The sequence below is a fragment of the Saccostrea echinata genome, unplaced genomic scaffold (genome assembly GCF_033153115.1).
Source record: "Saccostrea echinata isolate AGI-Se365-2 ecotype Australia unplaced genomic scaffold, CSIRO_AGI_Sech_v1 ptg000009l, whole genome shotgun sequence".
Lineage (NCBI taxonomy): Eukaryota > Metazoa > Mollusca > Bivalvia > Ostreida > Ostreidae > Saccostrea > Saccostrea echinata.
Genome location: NW_026889758.1, coordinates 15,939,196 through 15,964,917, shown reverse-complemented (window position 1 = coordinate 15,964,917; position 25,722 = coordinate 15,939,196). Strand labels below are relative to the sequence as shown.

The 25,722-nt window shown below is 31.9% G+C and overlaps 1 protein-coding gene and 1 pseudogene across 3 annotated transcripts; one reads left to right on the top strand and one right to left on the bottom strand.

Moving 5' to 3' along the window:
* LOC133181860 (uncharacterized) overlaps positions 1 to 3,975 on the bottom strand; it is a 7,825-nt pseudogene extending 3,850 nt beyond the window's left edge.
* On the top strand, positions 3,945 to 25,722 carry LOC133181858 (monocarboxylate transporter 6-like). Of its 3 annotated transcripts, XM_061316495.1 has the most exons (6): positions 3,945 to 4,122; positions 19,138 to 19,388; positions 23,993 to 24,136; positions 24,318 to 25,088; positions 25,228 to 25,278; positions 25,372 to 25,722. In XM_061316495.1, exons 2-6 carry the CDS (start codon positions 19,220 to 19,222, stop codon positions 25,599 to 25,601), a joined length of 1,365 nt encoding a protein of 454 aa, XP_061172479.1. In that variant the 5' UTR covers positions 3,945 to 4,122; positions 19,138 to 19,219; the 3' UTR covers positions 25,602 to 25,722. The 3 variants fall into 3 exon arrangements, with proteins under 3 accessions (XP_061172479.1, XP_061172481.1, XP_061172480.1); XM_061316497.1 differs by lacking the exon at positions 23,993 to 24,136; XM_061316496.1 differs by lacking the exon at positions 3,945 to 4,122 and having other exon boundaries at positions 18,688 to 19,388.

Below are 25,722 nucleotides of genomic sequence, written 5' to 3'. Positions count from 1 at the left end.
TATCTGTGACTTGCTTGCCATCTGCTGACTATAAAGATGAGGAATGTGTAAAGGGATGCAGGGTTGCATCCATTTCATAGATGGGAAATGTCAGAATTACATGTATTGGTGTTTTGATAATAAAATATTGTTTAAAACCACCAAAAGCCCAAGAATGAGCTTTAATTTAGCATCTAAGAAGGATGGATTCCAAGTGAACACGGGGGCTACGGACTATACCGTTAAACATCTCTATTGTGGACAATCAACTTAAAGAAAATATTGTTTAATTAAATCTTGGGCATTTTTTTTTATCAATTGGTTTTCTATAACAGTTCACACCACTTAGTTTGAGTATTTATAATACCATACTTAAAAATTAATTGTCTAATGTCCTTTCAATGCCAAATGAAATTCCAGTTCAACTAATTAAAGCATAATTGGTGTTCAAACTATAATGAATAAAAGCAACAGGAGCTGAAATTAAATCAAGGCATGATTTGTGTGTGTTGGGGGGGGGGGGAGGGGGGTTACGGACTATATTGCTTCATATTTTTTTTCTCCATTTAATGTAATGCATATAACTCAAGATGGCCATTCAAAAGGTGTATCAGTATATAATTTATCATAATCATATGGTGTAATTCAAAAAAAAAAAAAATTGCAAAACATGATTGACCATTTGAAGTAAAAAACAAAATAGTACAATATTTACCCATAAAGAATCAATGTTTTTTTTTTTAATTAACATTTCAGTGACATGTAGATTGGGGGGCTCAATTATAAGAGTGAAGGCCTCACTTTGTACTAAATTGCAAAGTAAGGAGTTGATCCTTATGTTTTGGGATCAAATCCCACAAATCCCACAATGGGATGTTAAGATTTGTCAATGAGAACTAATACACCATTGAATACCCATTTTGTAGTAGACACAAGTAGGAAAAAAATCTCTTGCTAATACAGAAGTACGGTTATATGGTCTGTAAATTTGCTAAATTTATTTGTAGAGTCCGTAGCCCTTTTGTAAGTAGGATTTGTGTGGCTAAATATTATTTTAAAAATATTCCAATGCTAATCATTGTAAATGGATTGCTAGTATGTATCACAAGAAGGAAAACTTTATCATGTATATTTAGAAATATGTTGTGACCACAAACGTAACAGGACAGACTACAGAAGCAAGCCTTCAGTTGAAAAATGTTAATTTTCAGATATTTTACAGTGGTATTTGTATTTAAAAACATTGCATTTGTTCGAATAAACATATTTTTGTATTGTAGTTATTGTATCAATAATGTATATGACTTTTTCTGGAAGTTATTATATTGGGGCTACGGACTATACAGGGCTACGGACACCAATCATTCTTTTATAACTTCTTTTGGTGTTAGCGCAAAAGCTATTCATAACTGTTTTTTACTTTACTGGTAACTGTGAAAATATTAAACAAGAGCACGATTAATTCTACATTCTTTTGTTGAACACAAACTATAATGAAATATGGGGCTACGGACTATACAAAATATTAGACCAGTGGAAAATAAAATACAAAATGCGCACACATTTTACAATTTAACCAATATATTTTTGCCATAGTACTTTTTTTTCATAAGTTAAATAAGAAATTTTTAAACAATTATATTTGCTCTTTTTTGATAGAAATTATGCATTTATTCAAACATTGATAAATTTTAAATTATATAACAAAGGTATATCTGCACACATTTATTCATAATTTCCACAATTTTTATCCTTTTCCTTTTCTGTAAAAAGTAAACTTAACCAGAATGATTTCTCTATACTAAAGTACATTTATTTGGGAATGTTTCATTCAAAATAATTTTAATTAACAATTATTTAAAATGTAAAAAATCAAGTGCAACAGCATAACGTTTAAAAAATTATGAATCTTTGACTTTATTCTGTTGTTTTTTTTTCAAAAATGCGGATACTATATATATGATATTATATACCAATGGAAAGCTTTCATTCTGATCTTTGCAATGCAACAAAAGACATTTAGATTAGATTAACTATAAATAGTTACATCTATATAACATCATTTAATAGGAAATGGGCACCTGATCTTGGCCAAGCCGTCCAGTGAGTCTGACATCCCTTGCTATGGTCATTCCATCGATATTATCAACTGTGACTTTCCCTCCTATTCCCAACTGGATATTGCGAACAATCCCCTCTGTGTTCAAATCTCCCATTTTGTCCAGAAATGTATATTTACTGTCTGCTGAGAGGGTAATACTAGTCTTGTTGAAGACATCTAAGAGGTCATTACCTGCATGAAATCGAAGGGCAATACAGGTGTTTATCTTCTGCATTGCACACAGATCTTTATTTCTCCTATTCATGGCCATAACATACATCATAGCAATTGTGGAATTGCCAGTAGCAGTTTTCTGTTGATCAGCATGTAATGGGGATGCTAATGTCTGAAAAACTCTAAAAACAAATGGAAAACAGTTTTGAAATTCAAGCAGACATTTATGCAAAATATCCTCTGATTTCAAGCGAGATGGATGTTGCATTGTTCTGAGGACTGATGGACCTGGTTGAATGTTGAGAGAACATAACTTATCAGCAATGACTTCAGTCTCTAGTAAAATCAGTTTATGAATTTCAGACAGTTATATTTTATTCTTGAAAATATCATCTGCAGAACAGCATTGACTCTGGTAGGTTTTGTTGTCTTTCTTGCAAAAGAGCTCTTGTTTTGCTCTAAATGAATTCAAGTTTGCTTTGTCAAGTGGTGATGCAAGACTACCATAGTTATGATTTGAATGACACGTCTCAGATTTCATTACATCAATTGTTACATCTGTTTCAAGTTCCGAAAACTCAAGTTTCTTTTTCTTTTTAGAGTTGGTTTTCCTCAAAAATACATTCTCTTTATTGTGTACATCATCTACATTTTCTTTTTTGGTAGAACTAGGTGTCAAACTAGGTGTCTGAAAAAATGCCATTCGTTTTGTTGAACATGTTGAGTTTGAGGTTGATTTTCTGTTTATGGCTTCCTTCAATGTATTCTGAAAGTATACACAATTTTCTAATTGTCTCTTGCACGATAAACATATCTTGCAATCCTGTATGGTATTGGAATTTAACGTAATGTACATTAAACACTTTTTTATATTGTTCAAAACTGCATTGTTTTCTGAGAGAGCCACATTTGTAACTATATTTCTCAACTTCTCTGAGGGGGAACGTAAACATATAAAGCAATGCGGTTCCAATTCCTGTTTCCCTCGAAAAATTGTCTTGAGAGGGGTGTCAGTGTGTCTATAATCACTCATCATATCTGTGGATTAATAATAGTTAAGATCAGTCATTGTCTCTCACCTTGTATAAAAAAACTGAAAACTTTCAATATATATTACACATACCAACCTGTAAATGGCCACTTATATTTCTGGTGGAGTCTAACAGCAGGACTGACATTTTCTGCAAAGTTCTGCTGAATCAATGTCATTGCTTGCATCAATAAAATCCATAATACATCCATAATACATCTAACAGGTTCTTACTGATATCTTGTATGGTATATCTGTTTTCCACCTATAATACAACAAATGATTTTATTTCTCTGTTTTACAAAAGTAAAACAAAAGTAACAAGAGCAATAGCCATCTTGCAAAGGAGCATATTAATTCCCATACAAATGGTTGTTTGCTTCCTCGACAGCGATAACGAAACTAGTTTCGAGGAAATTCGGAACGAATACCTCCTTCGACAGTTCAAATTGAAAAACACAAGATGTTAGTAACTTTTTTATATCAGCATCTAACTTACACATTATAAAATTATCATTTCAAAGTTGTTAATCATGATTGTCATCATAAAAAATTATTTACCTGTGTTGGAAATGTCTTCTCGTAAAAAAGTAGTTCGCGAGAATTTGGGAGAAATATGTATCCCACAATGCCTGCCTGGAAGAGTTTGGTTTGGTACAAACGAACTCTGGCGGAAGTTTGCAGTCCAGTTCAGGAAATATCTGTTCGTAATGAAAAAAACAATGATCGCTACTGAGAATAATCTTACTATTATTGTATGAGTTCTTTATATATGAAGTCAAAAGCGGTGGTATCGTCTTCAATTTACATACCTTCAAAGGAATTTCGGGTTAAAAAGGTAAGCGTGATTTAAGGCTAATTAAAAACATTCTTCACACCGAAGAAAGATCTAATGATCATTTGTTGAACAAAAAACATTTGTTTTGATAATTTTATCTTTTTCATCGCTTTAACGGCTTAGAAGTTCCAAAACCAGTGTCACCCTGACAGAAATATGTGGACAAGATATCATCTCGCTGTGTGATTCGGTCACGCTTTGACCTCTGACCCCTAATAAGTTGATGAATACAGAATTGAACATATTTTCTCTTCAATAGGTTCATCTAAGAAAAATTTTTGCAAATGTAAATAAAGTATTATGAACTGTTTGCGTTTGTAAAGATTATATAGAGACTATTTATAGACTATATAATAAAAGCATTTATTGTTCATTTAAAGTCTGACAAAATTTTCCTCGAATATTTTTTTTTCCTATCTCTTCGTAATATAGCCAAAAAGTTTTTTTTTTTTTTTATCTCGTGGCATCTTAACTGGATTTTGAATGTTGAAACAAAAAAAAAAAAAAAAAAAAAAAAAAAAAAAAATATATATATATATATATATATATATATATATATATATATATATATATATATATATATATATATATATATATATATATATATATATATATATATATACCAGAAACTGTAATGTCAGCAATTAAAGTGAATTCCAAAATATAATATATGAAATACCATCCTCTGTATTCTTGCACAATTAGTGAATTGATGATAGAAGGGTACTAATAAACTCGTTTAAGGGGGGAGGAAATAAAAACCGCCCTCAATTTTACCTGGTCTGTGAACCCCTGTCAATCAGATGAAATTAAGCCTGAGATTGGATTCTGAAAATTGATTGACATTTTGTTACCTGCCGTTGTGTATTTCTTGTATACCTTTGCTGGGGATCGTACCGATCATTGAATTAACATTCAGTCTTTGATGCCTACCGCATATAATTTATAACATCGTGATAAAGAAGCAGCGAGAGCCGATATTATTTTTTTTCTTTATTATAAAGTAATTAGCCATATATAATTTATATTTAATCAGTCTGTCAAATAATTAAATAAATGAAAAAGAAAATCAGTCATATATCTATTTAAATTGTAATTAAGAAAGGGGGGGGGGTTCATTCACTATACAATCTATAATGCAGTATAGATTATCCAAATTTACACGTACATCGATTTTACTTAAAACAGAAAATACCGAACTGCATTGGAAGCATCGTGTAATTTAATGAAATAATAATTCCTTTTTCATAATTATGAGATAGTCATATTGTCCAAGTTAAAAATTTTAAGACGTGTAGTATTTCTTCGAGACATGGTGATGAAAGTTACGGTAAAATAACCAGTTTTAAAGAGAAATAAGCAGTATTATAAAAGCTGTCGTTGCATATTAAAGTTATGTTTAGAATTATGGATCCCGACGAAAAAAGTAGGATAAAGTGATTATATTCCCGTTCCGTCTACGTGTCGGAGAAACAAAACGCGGATGCCATGACCATTTTTACGAAACATGCATGCGTCATGGGTTAATCACATAGGAATTATACAAAAAATATTTATCTAATTTATTATATATTTTCTACAAAATTTAGCCTTCAAACAGGATTTCTAAGTTTTAGAGACTTAATTATTCAGGACCGCGCTTTTTTCTACTTTCGTTTTTGCGAATGACTATCTCCCTCGGTGTCGCCAACTTACAACCAAAGATTTGAAATTTATTAACGCACAAAATTAAACTAAAATTGTCTCCTTTATTCAAACATATTTTTTAAAAAAAGATTTGAACTAAAGAAATCAGTCTACATAAAAAATTTTATTTCATAAACTTGACGATCATCATTTCGATTGACCAACACGCGAAGTTAAACTATGTCTTACGAAAACATTTACAGGTAATATACAGATAACATCCTGTGTATATAGGTAGGTATACACAAGCCAGCTTGGTTTCCCTCGGGGCTTCAGAGCCGTTTCAATTAAGCTCCACCCCACACCAAACTTACCTGAGGGAAACCGACCGGGTGAAAACCTCGGACTTTAAAGTCAATATTTCGCAAATTCTGTGTACAATGGCCTTCTATGCAAATACAATCTGCATTTAAGTCGAATGCCGACTTATGTCTTTCATAAATTGTTAGCTATTATTTTCACACTAAACTATCTACGGCTTTTTCCTCTACCCAATCACAAGAAGCACACGGCAAGTTTCATCGGTCGACAGGGGATGCTTACTGTTGCGTGGCACCTGATCCCTCATTGTTATCTGGAAACTTGTTAAAGTTGCAATACTTCAATCACAAATTCTCTTTAAAAATACGAGGGTTGTTCGGAAAGTTCGTAGACTATGCCAATCTTCGTTATACTTAAAATGAGCACATTATCATATGTAAAAAATATTTATTTTGTTTAAGTGTGAAGTTTCATTCCATGTGATTTAATAGAATTCATGTTATTTGATTTTAAAATCAACACGTTTTGTAACCAAGGAGCAATTAAACTCAACACACTATAACGTCAAAACACACCGACATTAGGTTCTCAGAAATACTATCCCTATACATTTCACGCAGTATTGACTAATACCAGTGCACTCAAAAACTTTTCTCTATCACTTGAAATCTATTTTGCTAACAATTGTTCCAGTAGCATCATTTTGTTTGTCAATGTTATATTTTTTTCACTGCATAAGTGTGGTTTCACAAGATTGGCATATGTGAAGCGCCAAACTCTTAGCATGACGTTACTAACTTTTCAGTATTTTGATAAGATTTTTACAGATAATCCGTTTTCTCACAGATCACCATCGTCTAAGCAGAGTAGTCTATCATTCAAATACTGCTTGTACCATATACACACACATGCATGGCTCGCTTTTGACATAATTCCTACTTCCTCCGGCATTTTCGGATTTTTTTCTGGAGTTTTTCAGAGTACAATACAAAACTGTATGGTTAACTGCTGCTCCATGACTTTCTACGACGTCATCTTTTTTGCCCTTTTTTAATAAGGAGAACCTATCTTCTAAAACTGATTTCTTTTCAACGAAGCAAAACCGTTCACGGTAGCTCAGTCGGTAGAGCGCTCGCTTCGTGATCGGGAGGTCGTGAGTTCGAATCTCGGCCGCGACTGATCTAAGTCGATAAAAAATGGGTAGCAACTGTTCCTTCGCCATGCGCTCGGCACTTTGAAGTGAAAGTTGCGGGTCCTTCGGATGAGACCTTAAAAACCGAGGCCCGGTGTCACGGCAGGCGGTGACACGATAAAGATCCCTCACTGCTCAATGGCCCTGAGTGCCGAGTAAAGGTCAAAATTTGAAGCCCTTCACCGGTATATGGTGACGTCTTTAATGAGTGAAAAATTCTCGAATGGGACGTTAAACAACATACAATCAATCAATCAACGAAGCAAAATATTAAGTCATAATTTAGAACCAAAAACGATGAAACAATTCTTAAATTGAACCTGTATTTTTTTTTCCTTTTTTATGTCATTTTACAGAAGATATATGACTTCAGAAATTATTTAGTGTAATATGACGTGCCTTAAGTAAAAAAGTTATGACAGTTGTCCACGAACTTTCCGAACAACCCTCGTATAATTGAGAAATGTGTTGTCAGACCTTATTGAGGAATGTTTATAAAATTACTCATATATTTCCGGATAGAGGGTGAATAATGTATGAGTGTAGTTCAAATCGTTAAAATGTCATGATTTTGAACATGGCGATTTACTAAAAACATGTACTCCTATTATGGTAAAGGTTTGAGATAAAAATAATATGAAATAAAAATAAATAGATAATAATAAAAAGTACAAAATATTATTTTATAAATTTCTATCAATTCCACCAATAACTGAAAGAATGGCAAAGCCTATACATATATACATATATATATATATATATATATATATATATATATATATATATATATATATATATATATATATATATATATATATATATATATATTAGGGATGCTAATCGGATAATTTTTTGTGACCGGTTAGTCGTAAAATTTCCCGACCGAGTTACCGGTTACTTGATTGTAATTTTCCTACATTTTGAGCTTGATGACTGTTCGTTATTAAAAGATGCAAAATTCACCCACCAAACATACATTATATCACATCATATTCATTTTCTGTAATACTTCCTGTTTCGTTTTGTGTTTGTCAGCATTATGAAGATAATCTCCCTTTGAATTTCATTGAAATGTAACATAATTATCACTATCAACTTATAATTGAATTCACAAGGTAGAAAATGCAAAATTCACAAATGATAACTAGTTATCATATTGTGAATATTGCAGTAAATTCAGTAAATTACTGGAACTTCACCAGTTCCAGTAAATTCAAAATTCAAAAATGATACACGATAATGGGTCTTATCTAATTTCACATAGTTTATATTTACGTGCAGATGGTGATCAATATGTGTCGAATAAAGAAAAAAACTGAGTGAAATTTTTTTTTTCATTATAGAAAATGGGTGATTGTGGAATACAATATACAATTTTTATTAAGTTTTCTGCTTCAGTAGGATGTATTGAAATTCCAACATTTGACGGAACAGTCCTTTAAATACACAATAAAAAGGTACCTATTGAAACTTTCCAATGTTTAACACAACATATATCTATCTGGTTTACCAACAATAAAAAATGTAGTCCTACTGAAATATGGGACTAAATTTTTACATTTGTTTAATGATCTGAATCATCTTCACTGCTCGCTCGATGTTCGTTTACATAATTATCCTGGCTTACCTAATATATACATGTACTAAACATATCCGCCGAACGAGGATCTCTCTAACCCAGACATACAATGCATTCTAAACAAAATTTTAAAGGTACATTTAATACGACTTAGAACGATTTCGTGTAGTTTCCTGTCAAGGACATTCTTTTACTATTAAGACATGGCAGTTTCAAGGTAAGTTTAAATATCTTTTTTAAACAAATGTCGATATTACCATTTGAAGATAATATATTTTCATTGACATGCATGATGCTTACTACTTAATGACACCGGTCCTGATCAACCTTTGAAATTCCCAGGGGTCCGTGATTGCTTTGTCTTCGATCTGTATTGTTTATTAGGACTTTCAAGCCTGATTTGTCATTGCCTTCATATTTCATGATATAAAATAGTAAATAAGAATATGAATTAAAGTAGGGGAGAAGTTTTCATCCTAAAAATAAAAAAAAGACGGCGTTTAAATAATATTTGCTGTTATGTTGCAATCTTTGACAGTGCAGCTTCTGAAGGAAACAATGAAATCAACAGTAGCAACAGATAAAGCAAGTCATACTATAGGCCCGTAGGAAGCAATTTCACTTTGAGGGGGCACAACTATACATTTTCAGTTGGGGGGGGGGCACTATCAACTACCAAAATTCCTTGACAAGCTAGCAAAAAAAAAAAAAAAAAAGAAAAAAAAAAGAAGATCATCAGACGTTATTATTGAGGGAGCACAAGCATATAATAGCTATATTTTCTATAGTACTCTATATGTCAATTTCGAACTAAAGATAGGATTTGTGAACAATGGAATAATTAAACGCATAGCACAAGGTGAAATTAATGCAGCAGTCTCTAAGTTTTTAGGAATTATAAATTATCTCGTATAATAATATTATTCTAAACCTTTTTGTAAGTCACCTTTTTTTAATCCTGTTCCAGTAAATGTCCTATTGTCCTGTACTTCGTCCAGTAGGTGTCTAAAAAGATTAAACTTATTGGACTGCTACAGGTCAAATTGAAATGAAAACTTACTGGACTGCTACAGATCACATTGAAATGAAAACAAAAGGCGGCGCAGATCAATAAACAACACTGAAAAAAAGCTTTGATAAATAAAACAATCAAATATGAGCAATGTAGAAAATTAGTAGCGTAAATTATAAACATTTCACAAAATTATCCTATTGAAATTTGCTCGAATAATCCACGGTGAATTGAATGTCGAACAGGAAATACAGAGGAATCTGTGGCACCAATCTTAAATTCCATTAATTCACCGTTCATTTATTTCATATTGTTTGATACATAGAACATACACAGAACCTTGGGGACACAAAAGAAGAATCAGATGTTGCATGCATTACTTTTCTAATACATATCCTTGGGAATTTTTGTTTATTAGTTGAACATCGCAGGTAGGTTAAGGCTTCCCGTAGAATAATTTAGTTTTGTTTGTATTCTAGCCTCTAATTGGTTAATATCCAAAAAGGAACACAAATTATTTTAGGAATGACTCTAATTCTTGGCCAAATTATTCGAGTATAACCTGGTTTGGGTCAGTTTACGCTGTTTTATAATCCGCGAAGCCAGGTTATACTCAAATAATTTGGCCAAGAATTAGAGTCATTCCTTATAATTTAATTTTAAAATCATTAATTAACTATGGGTGTAAAATTTCGTTGCTTTTATGTATACGTTGTTCACGTTGGCATGTTACTTCCGTTACTACGGTTTTATTATTGAGCGGCAAATTTGAACTAATAAAAAGCAACGAAATTTTACACCCATAGTTATTTAATGATTTTAAAATTAAATTATGAGGAATAACTCTAATTCTTGGCCAAATTATTCGAGTATAACCTGGTTTGGGTCAGTTTACGCTGTTTTATAATCCGCTTCGCGGATTCGACCAAGTTGTGGTCATGGCTGATGTTGAAAAAATGTTATACCATGTCAGGAGTGCAACAGAAAAGAATGTAGTGTTGCCAAAAATCATCGATTTTAAAAATCTGATAGACAATTAAGTCAAAAAAGAATTTTCAAAGTATAAAACAAAAACTGATATGCAATTTAAAACTTTAAAATGTTATATAAATTTGTAAAATCACAAGCAGCATTAATGAGAGTCAAGTATCTGTACATACCCAATTATATCAGGAGTGTAACATTTGATGCTTGCTCCCCAGCATAAAAAACCCAAATTTTTATCAGTATATGATTCTCTGGGTTTTATTTTGGAAAATAGAGACACAAAGAATATTTTTACCAAATAGCTTTATTCAATTACAGGATCTGTCTATGTTTCAGATCTTTATTTCTATGGTCAGGTGTGCAACACTTTTTTTCAACATTCAAGTTATATGATGAAAAGACTTCTATTCATGCTAAGAAATATTATTCAATTTGAATAATTTATTATTAAATTATTGACAGTTTTATTATCAAAATCCTTCCCCTTTTTTTAAATCAGTTGTGTTCTTATCTTTTCTTTGATTTTTTTATGAATGTAAAAAATAAACACACTGAATAATTGTTATAAAACTCAAGTAATTCCACCTCAGCTTCACTGAAAGAACAGAACAAGTTCTGACGTAATTTTCGCTTCACAATTCTAATTTAAAGACTCCCATGCTCTTGGTCAGGAGTGCAACAAATATGTTAGAATTACTGTTGATCAAATATGAATAAATATAAAGAAAAAATCCATGAGTAGAATGTTTGTCTGTCCTGTGAAGAAAAACATAACTATTTTTAATCTTCTGAATATAAACGTGCATTTTAGCCAGCTTTTTGACATAAATAGGGAATAATCCAAGATGTAAGTTTAAATACTTTAATATCTTTTAATTATGAAGTATTGGACTATAAATATTGCACAATTTTGTTACTACTTGACGTTGCATACATTTGAATTTTTGTGTTCTATGGTTTTAATTTTTAATTTTACTGCAATCAGGAGTGCAACAAAACTGTTTTATAATTACCAATGATCTTCATCTATCTTTACTAAAAAAAAATAAAATAAATAAATAAAAAGTTTTTGATACAATTTGATGTTCAAAACATTATAGTCAATTCAGAGAATAATTTCCATCACTTAACACATATTCTTAAATACAATGTATATGTATATTACACAGTGCAAATTATAATGTTTTGAAATCTTGAAAATATGAAAAAAAAAAACTTGCCGTAAATGATAAAAAATGTTAAAACGACGAACTGATTTACAAACTAAGAATGGGTTATTGTGTGTTATAATTTTTAAAACAATGTTAAATAAAATACATATCAGATGTCAGGAATGCAACACAATATTGTTAAATAAGGTCACTTCAAAATCTAGTATTTTTTTGTAAGAAAACTTGCATATCAAAATTCTTTTTTGACTTAGATTTAAAGAATTGATTTAAATGGACAAAAAAGTGATTTTTGGGGAATTTGGTTGTTTCATATTTCTTTTATATTAAAACTTTCAAACCAGAATTGAAAAAAAAAATGATGTAAAATAACAATCAAAAAGCCAATTTTTCCCCACATATACAAGAGAAGAAACTCAATCAAGGTTTAAATCTAATCATTTATGTCTCTGATACCATTTTGAAGCATAAAAAAACTATAATTTCTTTTAATTGTGTATTTTAGAAAGTCGTTTAGGATGTAGTGATATTTTCTTTTTTCAAATAAAGTTTTACTACTAGAGATTCTGAAACTTTTTTTCATCCAATTGTCTATTCTATTGACGTTGTGCACGGTGTTGGTACTATAAAATCTGACTCTTTAGATGTCGTAAAGAAACTGGCGTTTTCAAGATGTTAAAGTTACTAGAAATTAAAAATGAAATTAATTATTTTATCCAAGGTAATAAATTATTCTAAAAATTCTCTTTTTAATAATATAAAAATATTTTAGTTATGATACGGCTCTATTCATTATTGGTTATTACGGCGAAATTCCCGTGTCCAACGTTACATGAATTCTTGTTCGCGCAACTACAATATATAAAAAGATCCACTCCCAATCCTCTAAATTGAATGAAATTTAGGAAATACAATAATTTGGATGCATGCTTTGTGATATTGTTGAATTTTTAATATCATTTTCTCAATTTCATGAGTTTGGGCTGATTCTACAGAGCGTAAGTAAAATGTCCAACAGAAAAAAATCGTTTCCTAAAGTTGACATTAGCCCACATGGCGATGTGTACTAGACATAAATGCCAAACAAAAAGAAATTTTGATAAATAATCCTTAAGTACATATGTTTCTAAAGTTAGTTATGTTGATAAATGTCATATAACTGCTAATACGTAGATATTAGTAAGGCTTTGTTAAGTGTAGCCATTTTGTTATGCACGTACGAGTCGCTGTACTATTACTTAATATGTCTCAGTTACATATCAAAAATACATAAATTAATAACATATATATACCAATCATTACTGTATCTTGAAAGAACATTTCATATTGTATTAGATAATGACATAATTTTTACGGTAATCATCTACATGAAATAAATACAAGCATCAATATAAATGTAGCCATTTTGTCACAGGTACGAAAAACGTCATTTTACACACTACATATATACGAATCACGTCGGGAGCGTCAAATTATTATCGCCGTGATCTTTTTTCCCCAATTTTCTGCAGGTCCGGAGTAACAAGAAGGGTAGGAGGTCCTTCTCCAATTATTTTAGAATAATCTTTCGTTTTAAATTTTCTGAAAATTTTCATTCAAACTCCGGTACCCCCTTTTTATTTTGTTGCAGCAATATCTAAACATATCACTTTATTGTTCTCTCTCTCTCTCTCTCTCTCTCTGTTGCTAAAAAAGAGAATGACCCCCCCCCCAAAAAAAAAAAGTAATAGGATTTCTGAATTTGGCTATAAGTCAGTTTCTTTTTTCGTCAATTTGGTAGGGCTTTTAGTCGCGAAACGTCCCCATCCCTCCTTTTTTTTTTGCATGTCAATACCCTGCACCCCCGATTTGTAAAGAGAGCTTAACTACTGGGGCTGAAAAAAAAAAAAAAAACAAGAAAAGTTCAATTCAATATAAGTCCATTTAATTTTTTTTCAGTTTATCGACCTCCAATAATTCTAGAACCAATCTACCGTCCGATTCACAAAAACATATCAGTACAAAAGCCCAAAATTAAAACAAGAACTTTATACATGTACAGGGCTCTGTGTGATCTCTAAAATTTATTTGCCAACTGGCTCCTAATCAAAAAAATTTAGTCGCCAATGCAAATTTTTAGTCGCCAGGTAATTTTTTTAAGCATTAATTTAAAAACAGACATTAGTCAATATATATAGAGACATATATAGAGCCCATTGCTAACTTGTAAACTTCTTTTCTGCTCTTTTTTTTAATTGAAAATGTTAATAATTCAGTAATTTGACAATCACCAAGTCAATTTAAAATGGTCGCCAATTTGGCGACTTACAAATTTTTTTTTCGGCGCCAGTCAAAATTTTAAGGCGCCATGGCGACCAAATTAGTCGCCAATTAGAGCCCCGATTTATCAGTCTTTCCCCTCTAAAGTCTTTTTCAGAAAACTGGCTCTTGAGTAGAATTTCCCCTTCAGAAATCCCACAACAGATTCAATTTTCCGGGGGAATCCCTAGGGCTGTGTATTGAGCAAAAAAATTCGATACGACACGATACGATATTTTATAATGCGATATCCGATATATTGGACTCTTTAACAAATCTATCAAAAAAGTCTTATAAATCATCTAATGCATGAATTTTATAAAAACTAATTGTTTTAAAACCCATTTCAAAAGTTTTGTCACACTATCTCTAAAAATTACACTTCAAATTCAAACTTTTAATGACTGTAAAAACAACGAGTTATAATAAAGTTTATGTATTTTGTAATATTTATCTAAGATGTGCTATCTCCTTCATGATTATATTATTATTAATCAATTTTAATTCAAAACAGTGAAAATATAACCTTTAGTGATTGAAATTCCTAACTTTTTCACAGCATTATGAGAAAATCTGCCTATCCGATACGTATTGGAAGTTATTTTTTCAATACGATACATTATTAAATATCGCTACGTATCAATATATTGATAATATTGATACAGCCCTAGAAATCCCTACTCTGTGTAACAGTTATAGAGTGCGATTCCCTCAAGAACCAATTTACCCCTTCTCCTATAAAATATCATGCCAGTACTTATATATGAGGGCAAGGGGGCGACACATGGTTACAAATGTATTACAAATTCTACAATTTTTCCACAGGTGTTCTCGCAGTAGACAATCTTAATGAAACTTCACAAAAATTGTAATTAAAAAAGTCTAGTTGTGTCAACATTTAATTTATAAAAGAAAAAAGAAAAAAAAAAAAAAAAAACGAGGAATTTTATTTTTAATTTTTTCTCTCCAGTTATATTTAATCAAACTACATGTGCATAATATTGATTAAGTGTCTCTCCAAGTTTCTGGAGTTTAAAATAGCTGTCCAGTATTACACCTCTGTGGTCGAGGGGTCATACCTATCCTACAGCTTACAAGAGCAGTGCTTCTTGTATTGTACTTTTTTTAAACTACTAAAATTTCATACTAAATTTGGACAACTCCTGAGCGAAAACACTAATATTTCTATTAAAAAGTCAGTTGACTTTCAAATAAACTTTAATAATGTCAATATGATTTAAGCATTGGTTAAACAGGGAAAAACCTACTCTGAGAAAGAAAGAGGGGAAAAATAGGCTCTAGTGTAAGATTTCCCCTCGGGGGAAGTCCCACTCCTTAGTATAGATCCGGGGGGGGGGGGGCTGATTATAGGGAAATCCTACTTTGTACATCGGTTGTCATAAAAATGACATCATCCAAATGTTTTGATTTCATAATTCCATTTTTCTCGCAGAAAGACACATTTTCTCTATCGTAGAAAAATATATTTCCTTTGCAAAATCAAGGTTGTAAATGCTATCGTAGAAAAATATATTTCTTTGCAAAATCAAGGTTGTAAATGCTCCCCATAGGATTTTCAGTTATAATTTGTTTTGCTTGTCAAAAACTTTGAGAGTCATATTTCTTTTTTAATTGGTTGGACCCCCCTTCTGAAAAATTCCTGGAACCGCGCATGAAAGGACTACCGATTTTCTGTGCTTTTCTCTTATCTTGGGTGTCAAAAACCAAGGCGCATGCGGGGCTTGATAGAAATAGAAAACTTGAAATGACCTAATGGAAAAAAATGAAGGAGAGACAGTTGAAAGAGAAAGCTACTTGATGTGTTTTCTCCTTGCAAGACAGAGAGTACAAAGTGAGAAAAAAGAAATAGAAAGAGGAATCAAGGATATGAATGGGGATATGTATGTCTGTGGCAATATCATATTTAAAATCTTACAATTTATTTATAAGATTATAAGATTTTTAGTGTACATCTGAATACTTTCAACGAAGATTCAAAAATTGAAAAGTTTGTGCCCTGTAATTTTATTTAGATTTTAAAAAATAAATAAATAAATAAAATTCACATTAAACAACTAAAATATGCAATTATAACGTTTAAAACTTTGTAACAACGTTATGACTTTAATTACGTTATTTTGACGTAACGTCAATGTGTACCAACACCGTGCGCAACGTCTCTGCAACTTCTGGAATTTTAACTAGAATGTATGTGCAATATGGTGATATAAGTCAAAAATATGTTATGGGTAGTTGCATTTAAAAAAAAAACATTTTGGTGGTCATTATTTTTAAATTCACCCATCGACAAAGTGGTATTGGGCAGCATCCCTTTAACGTCTACAGGCATTGTACAAATGATGCGCCAAATGTGTTAATCTGATATACTGACCTAGGTCTGGAAGAGTTTCAGAGATTCTCTCTCTCTCTCTCTGTATTATGTACAGCTCCATTTGGTCAGAAGGGTTAATTAATTATTCAGGCCTCTGGATCACGAAACTAACTTAAACTTATCTAACAATTTCATATAACAGCAGTTTGTTGGTGCATTAATTATATAAATAACACTTATTTTTAACGTTTTGGATTCTATATCATTTCAGCGCAATATAAAAAAAATTGTCTAAAGCTTCAGATGTTTCATACTCTAATCGTTAGATTTTGTACTAACTAATATTTTTTTATGTTTCACTTTTTAATATTTCAATCTCTTTATTTTCAGTCAGATACTGCCTAAGATTATACCTCTTAATGAAACTGAAAACTGAAAGATGTTCCGTTTTCTTCATTACTATAATGATCACCTTCGGAGCTAGCCCCAAAATAAGACACGGCTAGCTCTGGTTTCTTTGTACATTTGTACAGTAACTGCTCTTTGCGTTTGAGTTAAATGCTCAGTCTGTTTCCTACCTTCATAAGGTTATACAAAATGTAGTTATGATTCTTTTTCTCTAATATTTTTATATTGTTTAGTTTTGATTCAAAATATCAAATACCAATTGCCAAGTTGTTATCCCACCTGAAGTTATGAAATGTGCATCAGTTTACTGCATTTTTTATTTTATTTTTCGATTTAGATTGGCTTGTCTCTTCTGAATATAATTTCTGGGGCGCGCTGAGCATTTATAAAAATTAATTGAAAAATGATTATTACATAAATTATGAGAAATTAAACAAATTAATACAAGTTAAAAATGTGACATATGCTTAAGCTCACTTCTGCTCAATTCACTTTAGCTCAGAAGCTGCTCACTTTGGCTCACTACAATGCCATCTTACTCAATGTTTAGTATTCGGCTGGTTCCTGCCCTAACTTTTTTTGAGTCCTGGCCCCAGAATCATGAAAGAGATTTAGACTTAAGTCTAATTTTCAATCGCCTGTAAAATGTTGATTAATTATTGAATTAATCTCTAAATGCAGATAACAACACTTTTGTAAAGCAATATTGGAAAATGTTTTAATTTTGATGTGCTTGACTTCTACAACACTTTAATACGTAGAAAGATTTTGAATTAAGTTTAAGATGTTTCAGGTCCCGGGATCATGAAAGATCTTAAGCTTCAGTCAAAAACTTTATCTTGAACTGAAAAGTCAAATAGTCCAAAATGAAAATATTTTTTAATATCGCTCCTCCAATACGCTCCTATCTTCAAAGACAGGGACTTCATTGACTTTAAATAAACATTTTACAGATGATTGAAAATATGACTTAAGTCTATGTCTGCTTCATGATCCAGAGTCTTTTAAATTATCAAATAACTCAATGATTAACAGATTAAAGGAAAGGAAAGACGTTATTTAGTTTTGTTTATACTATGCACCTATCCTTATACACCTATCATAGACCCTGCAGTTTATGTAAATCTACCTTGATTTAAATACTGCAACTAAATTGTGGAACTTCTACCTATCTAGAAATACTTTTGAAGCAAGTGACGATAACTTAGAAAAATTTATGAATTCTGATTGGTTACAGCTGTCTTGATTTCATTGGTCATATGGAATGAATGTTTAAATCCACACCAAATTCATCTGATGATTTTATTACAATTATTTTCCATGACCATATTTAGCAATATACATGTATTACATTATAAAATGAAAAGATTTAAGGAATAACTGTCTAATGTTTTGATTTCATGATGTGATCAATCGATTGGCTTGCGTGATAATTTGCATAAACGCCGAAGGCGTTTATGCATAAAATTATCACGCAAGCCAATCGATTGATCATCGTCATGAAACCAAAATATCTGACAGTTATTCCTTATATTTACATGCTCCTGATTCTGCAAATTCATGTGCTACAAGCCTCGCTTCTGTCTCTATTTGTCCCGCCCCGCACGTGTTTTTTTTTTACCACGCCTATCGATGAACTAGTAGATTTATGTAGAAAGAAAGTATTTTTACTATTTGAAATTTTATCTCGGACAAAGACATTGGAAATGTAAATATTGAAAAAAAACGCAGTAGATTAAGTACAAGGGCCGTTCAAAATAATACGCGGACTCTGCTATTATTTACTCTAACAGACGCCAAATATAGTAATGAAATTTCGTAGAAACATAATTCTTGCAGAATCACTAAATTGTTGATGATATTTTTTCGTATCTTAATTGATTTCTCCTCAAACTATTGCTGTTTTGATATTGTTGATGTACGGAGCACGACAAAAAAATTGAAAAAAGAATGACATTGTGCAGAATCCAAAATTTTACTCATTTATTTTCAATTTGACGTATGTTTGATTAAGTAATACAACGAATTTTTGAACGTCCCTCATATAATTCAATGGTCTGACAAGTTGAATCTGATATTTTGATTTTGCAGCATGTATGATGCAATGTTCTGACAAGTGTTTCCTAGTACTTTTACCCTCCTGCTGTGAAGAGTTCCAGTCTGTGTATACAGAATGCGAAAGCCTGTGGTACTGTTTGCAGGATTTATGAATAGTTTTTTGGGAACAAGCCTTGGATATTCCGCAGGTATTATTCACCTTGGATTACTAGAGAAATACAAAGAATTTCCGAAAGAAGTATCTTGGGCAGGAGCTCTGTTTACCAGTTTTTTCAGTTTAGCTGGTAAGAAAAACTTTAATTTGCTTTGATAATTTTTATCAATCAAACTAATTCATCATAAAAGTGAAATATTGTATAATGGAAATATATATTTTTCTGCATATCCCCATGTAATTTTAGAATCATTAATTAAAGAAAATAATTTTAAGCTTCATTCATTAAAGAAATGTAGTCTCTTCTCATCCCAAAATTTGTTAACCATCCACATCGTCTAAAAATAAAAAGCCAAACTACTACTCATAATTGTTAATCGTCGTGAGGTAATATCCAATCTGTTCAATTCAAACTTGTAAAGTTATAGAGGTTTTAGAAAAAATATTCTACAAGCTACCCCCCTTTGAATTTTGGTCCACTTTCAAGGAAACTTCGAAAACAAGTTAATAGCGATTCTCTGTAACCACTTAAACTTCTTTGCCACGCATGGTCACCGATTTTGATGAAATTTTGCCCATTATTACAACTTGACACCAGAAACATATATCAAACAAAATTTTGTTGCTATGTATCTTGGTTGCCATGGTAACAGCTAGAAAAGTTGAAAACATGACACCTTGTCGCCACTTATGCTATAAAGAAACTATTTAGAATTTATCTCTAAGTAAGTGGTAACCATAGGTACATTTGGAATACATTTTAGATGCTGAAAAATGCTGAAAAACGCTCAATATTCACAAATGATAGATGTTACATAATCAAACTCAATCAACAACTTAAGAAAAACAATAAAAAATATTTGACCTTAAGTAATCAGGTATTGGCAATATTATTCTAAAAATAACTTTCATGGTTGCCATGGTAACACAGTGTTACCATGCAAAATCTGTTGCTATGATTGGATTAATGCTACTATCTTGAGGAAAAACAATAAAATTCATGACTGGCACATATACATCCTTAGGACCTTGCAACACCGACAACATAAGAAAAATTGGGATTAATTGTTTTTCTGCAGTGTAACCATGGAAACAACAAACTAGTTGTTAAAGTGATATATTTTTTGCTGCTTTAGGAATTTACTTACCTTTTAATCAAGAAACATATTATTTGACTAACCTTGAATAGTACTTATCTGGTAGAACTAAAGTTGAATATCATATATTGATAAAGTTTGTTGAAAAATACAACACTGTTGCTATGGTTACCAAGAAGTGAAAATGTTCGATTTTGTTAATTTTATATTAATATTAAACCCTATGTGCCAGCTTTTTGCATCCAGTTAGAAATTGGGTGGTAGTCAAAATTGAAAGTCAGGTTAGTTGTTCATAAATATCAATCATAAAAGTTTTGGGAATCTACATACAAGGGTACGTATCCAAGGAAACATAATATTTTTCACATTTTTAATCGTATTTTTTCGGCTTATTTCCATAGCAACGCTCTATTTAAAGAATTAAATTTGAAATTTTTGAATTATGAAAATGATTGTCACACCAACGCCTTTAAAAATTGATTATCAGTTATATAGAAATATGTTTTTTAAAAAGATAGGATAAGATTGAAAAACTAAGAGAACAAATTTAAAATCCCTTCGTGGTATTAGAACCATGGCAACCATTGCCAACCCATAAGAAATATCATATTTTGTCCTTGGCATATGTTTCAAGGATCTTTTGTCTTTTATTTGCTTGCTTTTCAACCCATAATTGTTTTTATTCTTAAGTTTATGACTTTTTAAATTTAAATGAACACAATTATTACTTTTGAATACTTTGTTTCCATAGTAACGTATATAATAGTTTGTTTACCAAACATGTTTATCAAATATTTAAGACATCAGACCTTCAACTTTCAGAAACAGTCATTACCACTTGTTTGCTTTGCCGCAAAGGTTAATTGTGGGACTCTGAACATGTTGAAAAATGCCAGTTTTCAAACTTTAGGACGTGTTGCTATGGAAACCATGTCACGTAGAAACCAATTTTTGCCTGATTTGAGTGTACGGTATCAAAGACTTTTATCATAGAGAGTTTGGAGAAATTCTGAGACTATGCGTGCCACAGCTTCTATATAAAAGTTCAAGTCGTTACAGAGAATGGCTCTTAACTACCATAAGAAATATAAATCCTTAAACCAACTTTTTTTTATTTCAACAAAAGTTATGTATCCTAATATGTAGTCTACTTGAAATATTACCATGTAATATAGTAAGCACAAAGAAGTTCACTTTTTAATAAGGGCCGAGCGGTCTAGCGCGCTGTTCCTGTACTGGTAGGAGACAGATTCCATAGGTCGAGAGTTCAATCCCGGGCTGGGGCGGAAGTGGGTATCCTTATAAAAGTGAATTTCTTTGTGCATTCTATATTAATATTTCTTCACTTAGAGCAGTTTTAGTTTAAGAGTTATGTTAGTTTAAGAGTAACTGTTGTAAAATGTGCTTTATATATGACTTCGAAGAATGATGAGACTCCAAAATCCGATGGTCTACGCCAAACCCCGTTAGATCGACACGCCAAGGTTCAATATTCATGGAATAAATATTGAAAATGATGTATCTTTCATTTCTGTGCTCACATTCCCAAAATGTGGTTTATTAAGCTTTATAACAAAACAATTTTAGTTTCTTCAGAGAATGTAACTCGGGCCCAATCACGATTTACAGTCCATTGTAAATGAGATCTGCAAAATATTCTGGCTTCAGTCTATTCTGTTTGGAAATGGTGGTGGTCTTCTTCTCTGTTCTCCTGTGATACCCATTTTCATGTCATCCCCTTTGAACTGTGCGTTTGGATAGCTTTTGTGGTGTATTTTCTTCTGTCTTCTGTCTGATCTTTCACTACTCTGCCTTTTTCTGCCACATTTTGACTTTCTTGCACTTCCTTTTGATAAACTGATATTTTCCTGGTTTTCATTCCTTTTCAAAAAATCACATTCTGTAAATCTATTCATTCCCAATATTTCCCTTATTTTTCCACCACTGTTACCTTCACTTTTGAGTTTTAGGATCAACTTTTTTTGTTCATCTGTCAAATCCTTTCCCCTGGCACCCATTGCTTGTATTCTGCAGACAACAACTATATTTGTGAACAAAGACTTAAAGGCTGAGATTTTAAGCACCGCCTTCAAAAATACCTTGTCTGTGTACCCCTGTCAATCAAGTGCATTAAGGTACATCATTGGGTGCTAGAAGTTGATTGACATTTACTTACTAGTCCCTGTGTATACCATGTACACCTTGTCTGGCACTCGTGGTGACCTTCAAATTAACTTTTGATCCTTTGATATTTACCACACATGGTATAATCAATAGAGAATCTCTATTACTATGGAATTTTTAGCTTGATAATATGTATACATACAGACATTTAGTATTTGAAATAATTATGACATTATTTATGATAATATGTCTATTAAAATTTGGTATAATTTTTTTTTTTAAAGTTCAACAAATACTTTGAATATTGTCGCCCGCGTGGCGCAGTGGTTAGGGCGTCTGCTCTAGAGTCGTGGAGTAAGGAATTGATCCTTACGTCGCGGGTTCGAATCCCACTGTGGGACGTGGAGACCGGTCCTTCGGATGTGACCGTATAAACTGAGGTCCCGTGTCGCAGTAGGTGCTGGCACGAAAAAGATCCCTCACTGCTCAATGGCCGTAAGTGCCGAGTATAGGACAAAATTTGCAGCCCTCCACCGGCAAGTGGTGGCGTCTCCATATGAGTGAAAAATTCTCGAGAGGGACGTTAAACAACATACAAACAAACAAACAATACTTTGAATGATATTTTTTTTTTTTGAATGGGTGAGGACACTTTGACACACATTCAATTACAAAATTAAAAAAAAAATATTTGGATTAAACTTTATTTACAACTTTTTATTTCCAATTTCAAATCATCTCAAAATCCCAACACAGGTAAAGTTTGACTTCTTGGGTACTCTACTTTGTATTAAATCACATCCTGTGGATAGGGATTAGGAGACAAACAACCACAGGTAGACTGCTAGCCCGCAAGGCATTCACACCTGTACAAAATAAGCCCCTCCCTCACCTGGAATTTACCACCCGGTAAAAAATCTCTGCCTTTAACTTCCTTTTGATCAGGCAGTAGGTGACAATTGAATTAATATGCTTGGGTAAAAAAGTTCAGGGTCAATGCATCTTCACATTAGTAAAACATGGAAATGAAAATGTATGTTTGTGATACATGACACGAGAGTCAGCCATGTTGTGACTTTTAATTTGGTACATGAGTGTAGGTACTATTGTGTCATACATGCAGTTAGGGTGGCCTTTTTCACGTTATAATCCTCGTTTTATACGGCAGAGAAAAAAATAATTGACAGAATGCACTTTGAAGTCTTTCACAGTAATGTATAGAATGCCAAGCATAATTCTTTTTGGTAATAAAGTTCTGTACATTTATTCCTATCCATTTCAAAATGGTGCTCATTTACTACCGTTTAACTCTGTGTCACAAATTCATAAATACTTCATTGAGGATACCCAACGCGTTAGTGCAAAAAATATAAGTTTAAGAGTTTACTCACCATTTTGTCTTTGATCTACGTCTTATGCCAAAAGTTTTACACCAAATCTCATGTTACTCGGTTAAGTTTACTAACATATACTTAGCAACTAGTATAGCAACAGATTCATTTTTCAATTTTAGGTCCATTATCCAGCACCGTAATAAATGGTTTGTCTTGTCGGTCCACAATTTTCCTTGGATCTTTTCTTAGCTTCGCTGGTTTCTTCATTCCAAGCTTTGTGTCAGATATAAGGCTTGTGATTATTTGTTACGGAATTATTGCAGGTACTTTATTTAGGTCATGCAACATTTGAAATAAGATTTACATGTCAATTACAAGAAAACGACAGTATAGTAAAGCATGTTGTAATTCTACCAGTGAAAATAATTTAAAATGAGTTGAATTCTTAAGACGGCAAATGTTTAAATTTAGACACTGATTTAACAGCTTAATCATTCATTACAGGAATTGGACAGTCTATGATGTTTTCGGGCACTGTCGTAGTCACAGGATACTATTTCATTGACAATCCCAGTTTGGCCACAGGTATAATAGCGACAGGAGCAGGTATTGGGGTGACGGTGTATCCTCTTTTCACAGAATTCCTTATCCAGACATATGGAATCAATGGTACCTTTCTTCTCTTGTCGGCTGTGAACCTACAGACTTGTGTATTTACTATGTGTATCAAAACTACGGAACTTGAAAAGAAAAGAAAAGGAGAAAGATCCGAGACTATTTCTGAACAATTAAAATGGATTTTACAGGAATTCAAAAGAATTATTTCCAACAGTGCATTTTGTTGCTTTTGTGTGAGTATTTTATGCTGGAGCATAAGCATCAATACCTCTGTTTTATATTTACCTGAATACTATGTCAGCACAGGTTCAACTCAAGCACAAGCTGCCACTTTTATGTCTATATATGGTATCACCGGTTGTTTATCTCGAATTCTAACTGGATTAGCAGCAACAGACTTTAATGTTGACGGGAAAATCTTGTACATGGGGTGTTTTTTAATACTAGGACTGTCTACAATATTTCTACCACTGATCGGAACTTCGTTCCCCGGTAAAGTATTCTATTCTGTCATGCTTGGTTTATATTCCAGTGGTGTGTGGTCCCTTTTATCACCTATAACCATTGAAATAATTGGTATCAAACAGATGTCAACAGCTTTTGGAATGGAAATGCTCACGTGTGGTATAGGATTTCTAATTGGTCCAGTTATCGGAGGTAACAAAATTTAGTTTTACAGATGAACATTTATTCAGAAATTAATATTTTATCCAATCATTTTCTTAAATATCAGAAGAGTATTTCAAGCAAGAAGGTTCCTGTTGTAAATCGTAACTCTAATGTTATTCCACTGTAGATGGAGTTAAGAGAGGAAAAGGGGGCTATTCAATTCTTTTTATTATTTCAGGTAAGTAACTAGTTATTAAACTTTTTTTTTTGATTAAACAGTCAAAATCTTGTTCTTAGCAACTTCTTTTTAAAGACTAATTCCTTCTTACAGGGATCCTATATATTATGGCAGCAGTATTTGAAATGTTAATGATACCTAGGATGAATAGGCCTGCATTCTACCACGCAAGACAGGATGAAACAAAATTTATTGAAATGGAGGAAAAAATAAAAAGGAATAAATTAATTGAGAACCCCAGTAAAAAAGAATCACTCTGGGGAAGTTTTGATGATATTGAACCACAAGAACAGCTTCATTTAAACGATGGTATTAATTGTTGATATGTCTTTCGTTTGTTTCTAAATAAAGGATGTTTTTGACCAAGGGACATGTATAAAGTTTCTTCATGAAAAATAATATAGACTAAAATGGTAAATGTATATTTTTCACTTCTTTAATTTG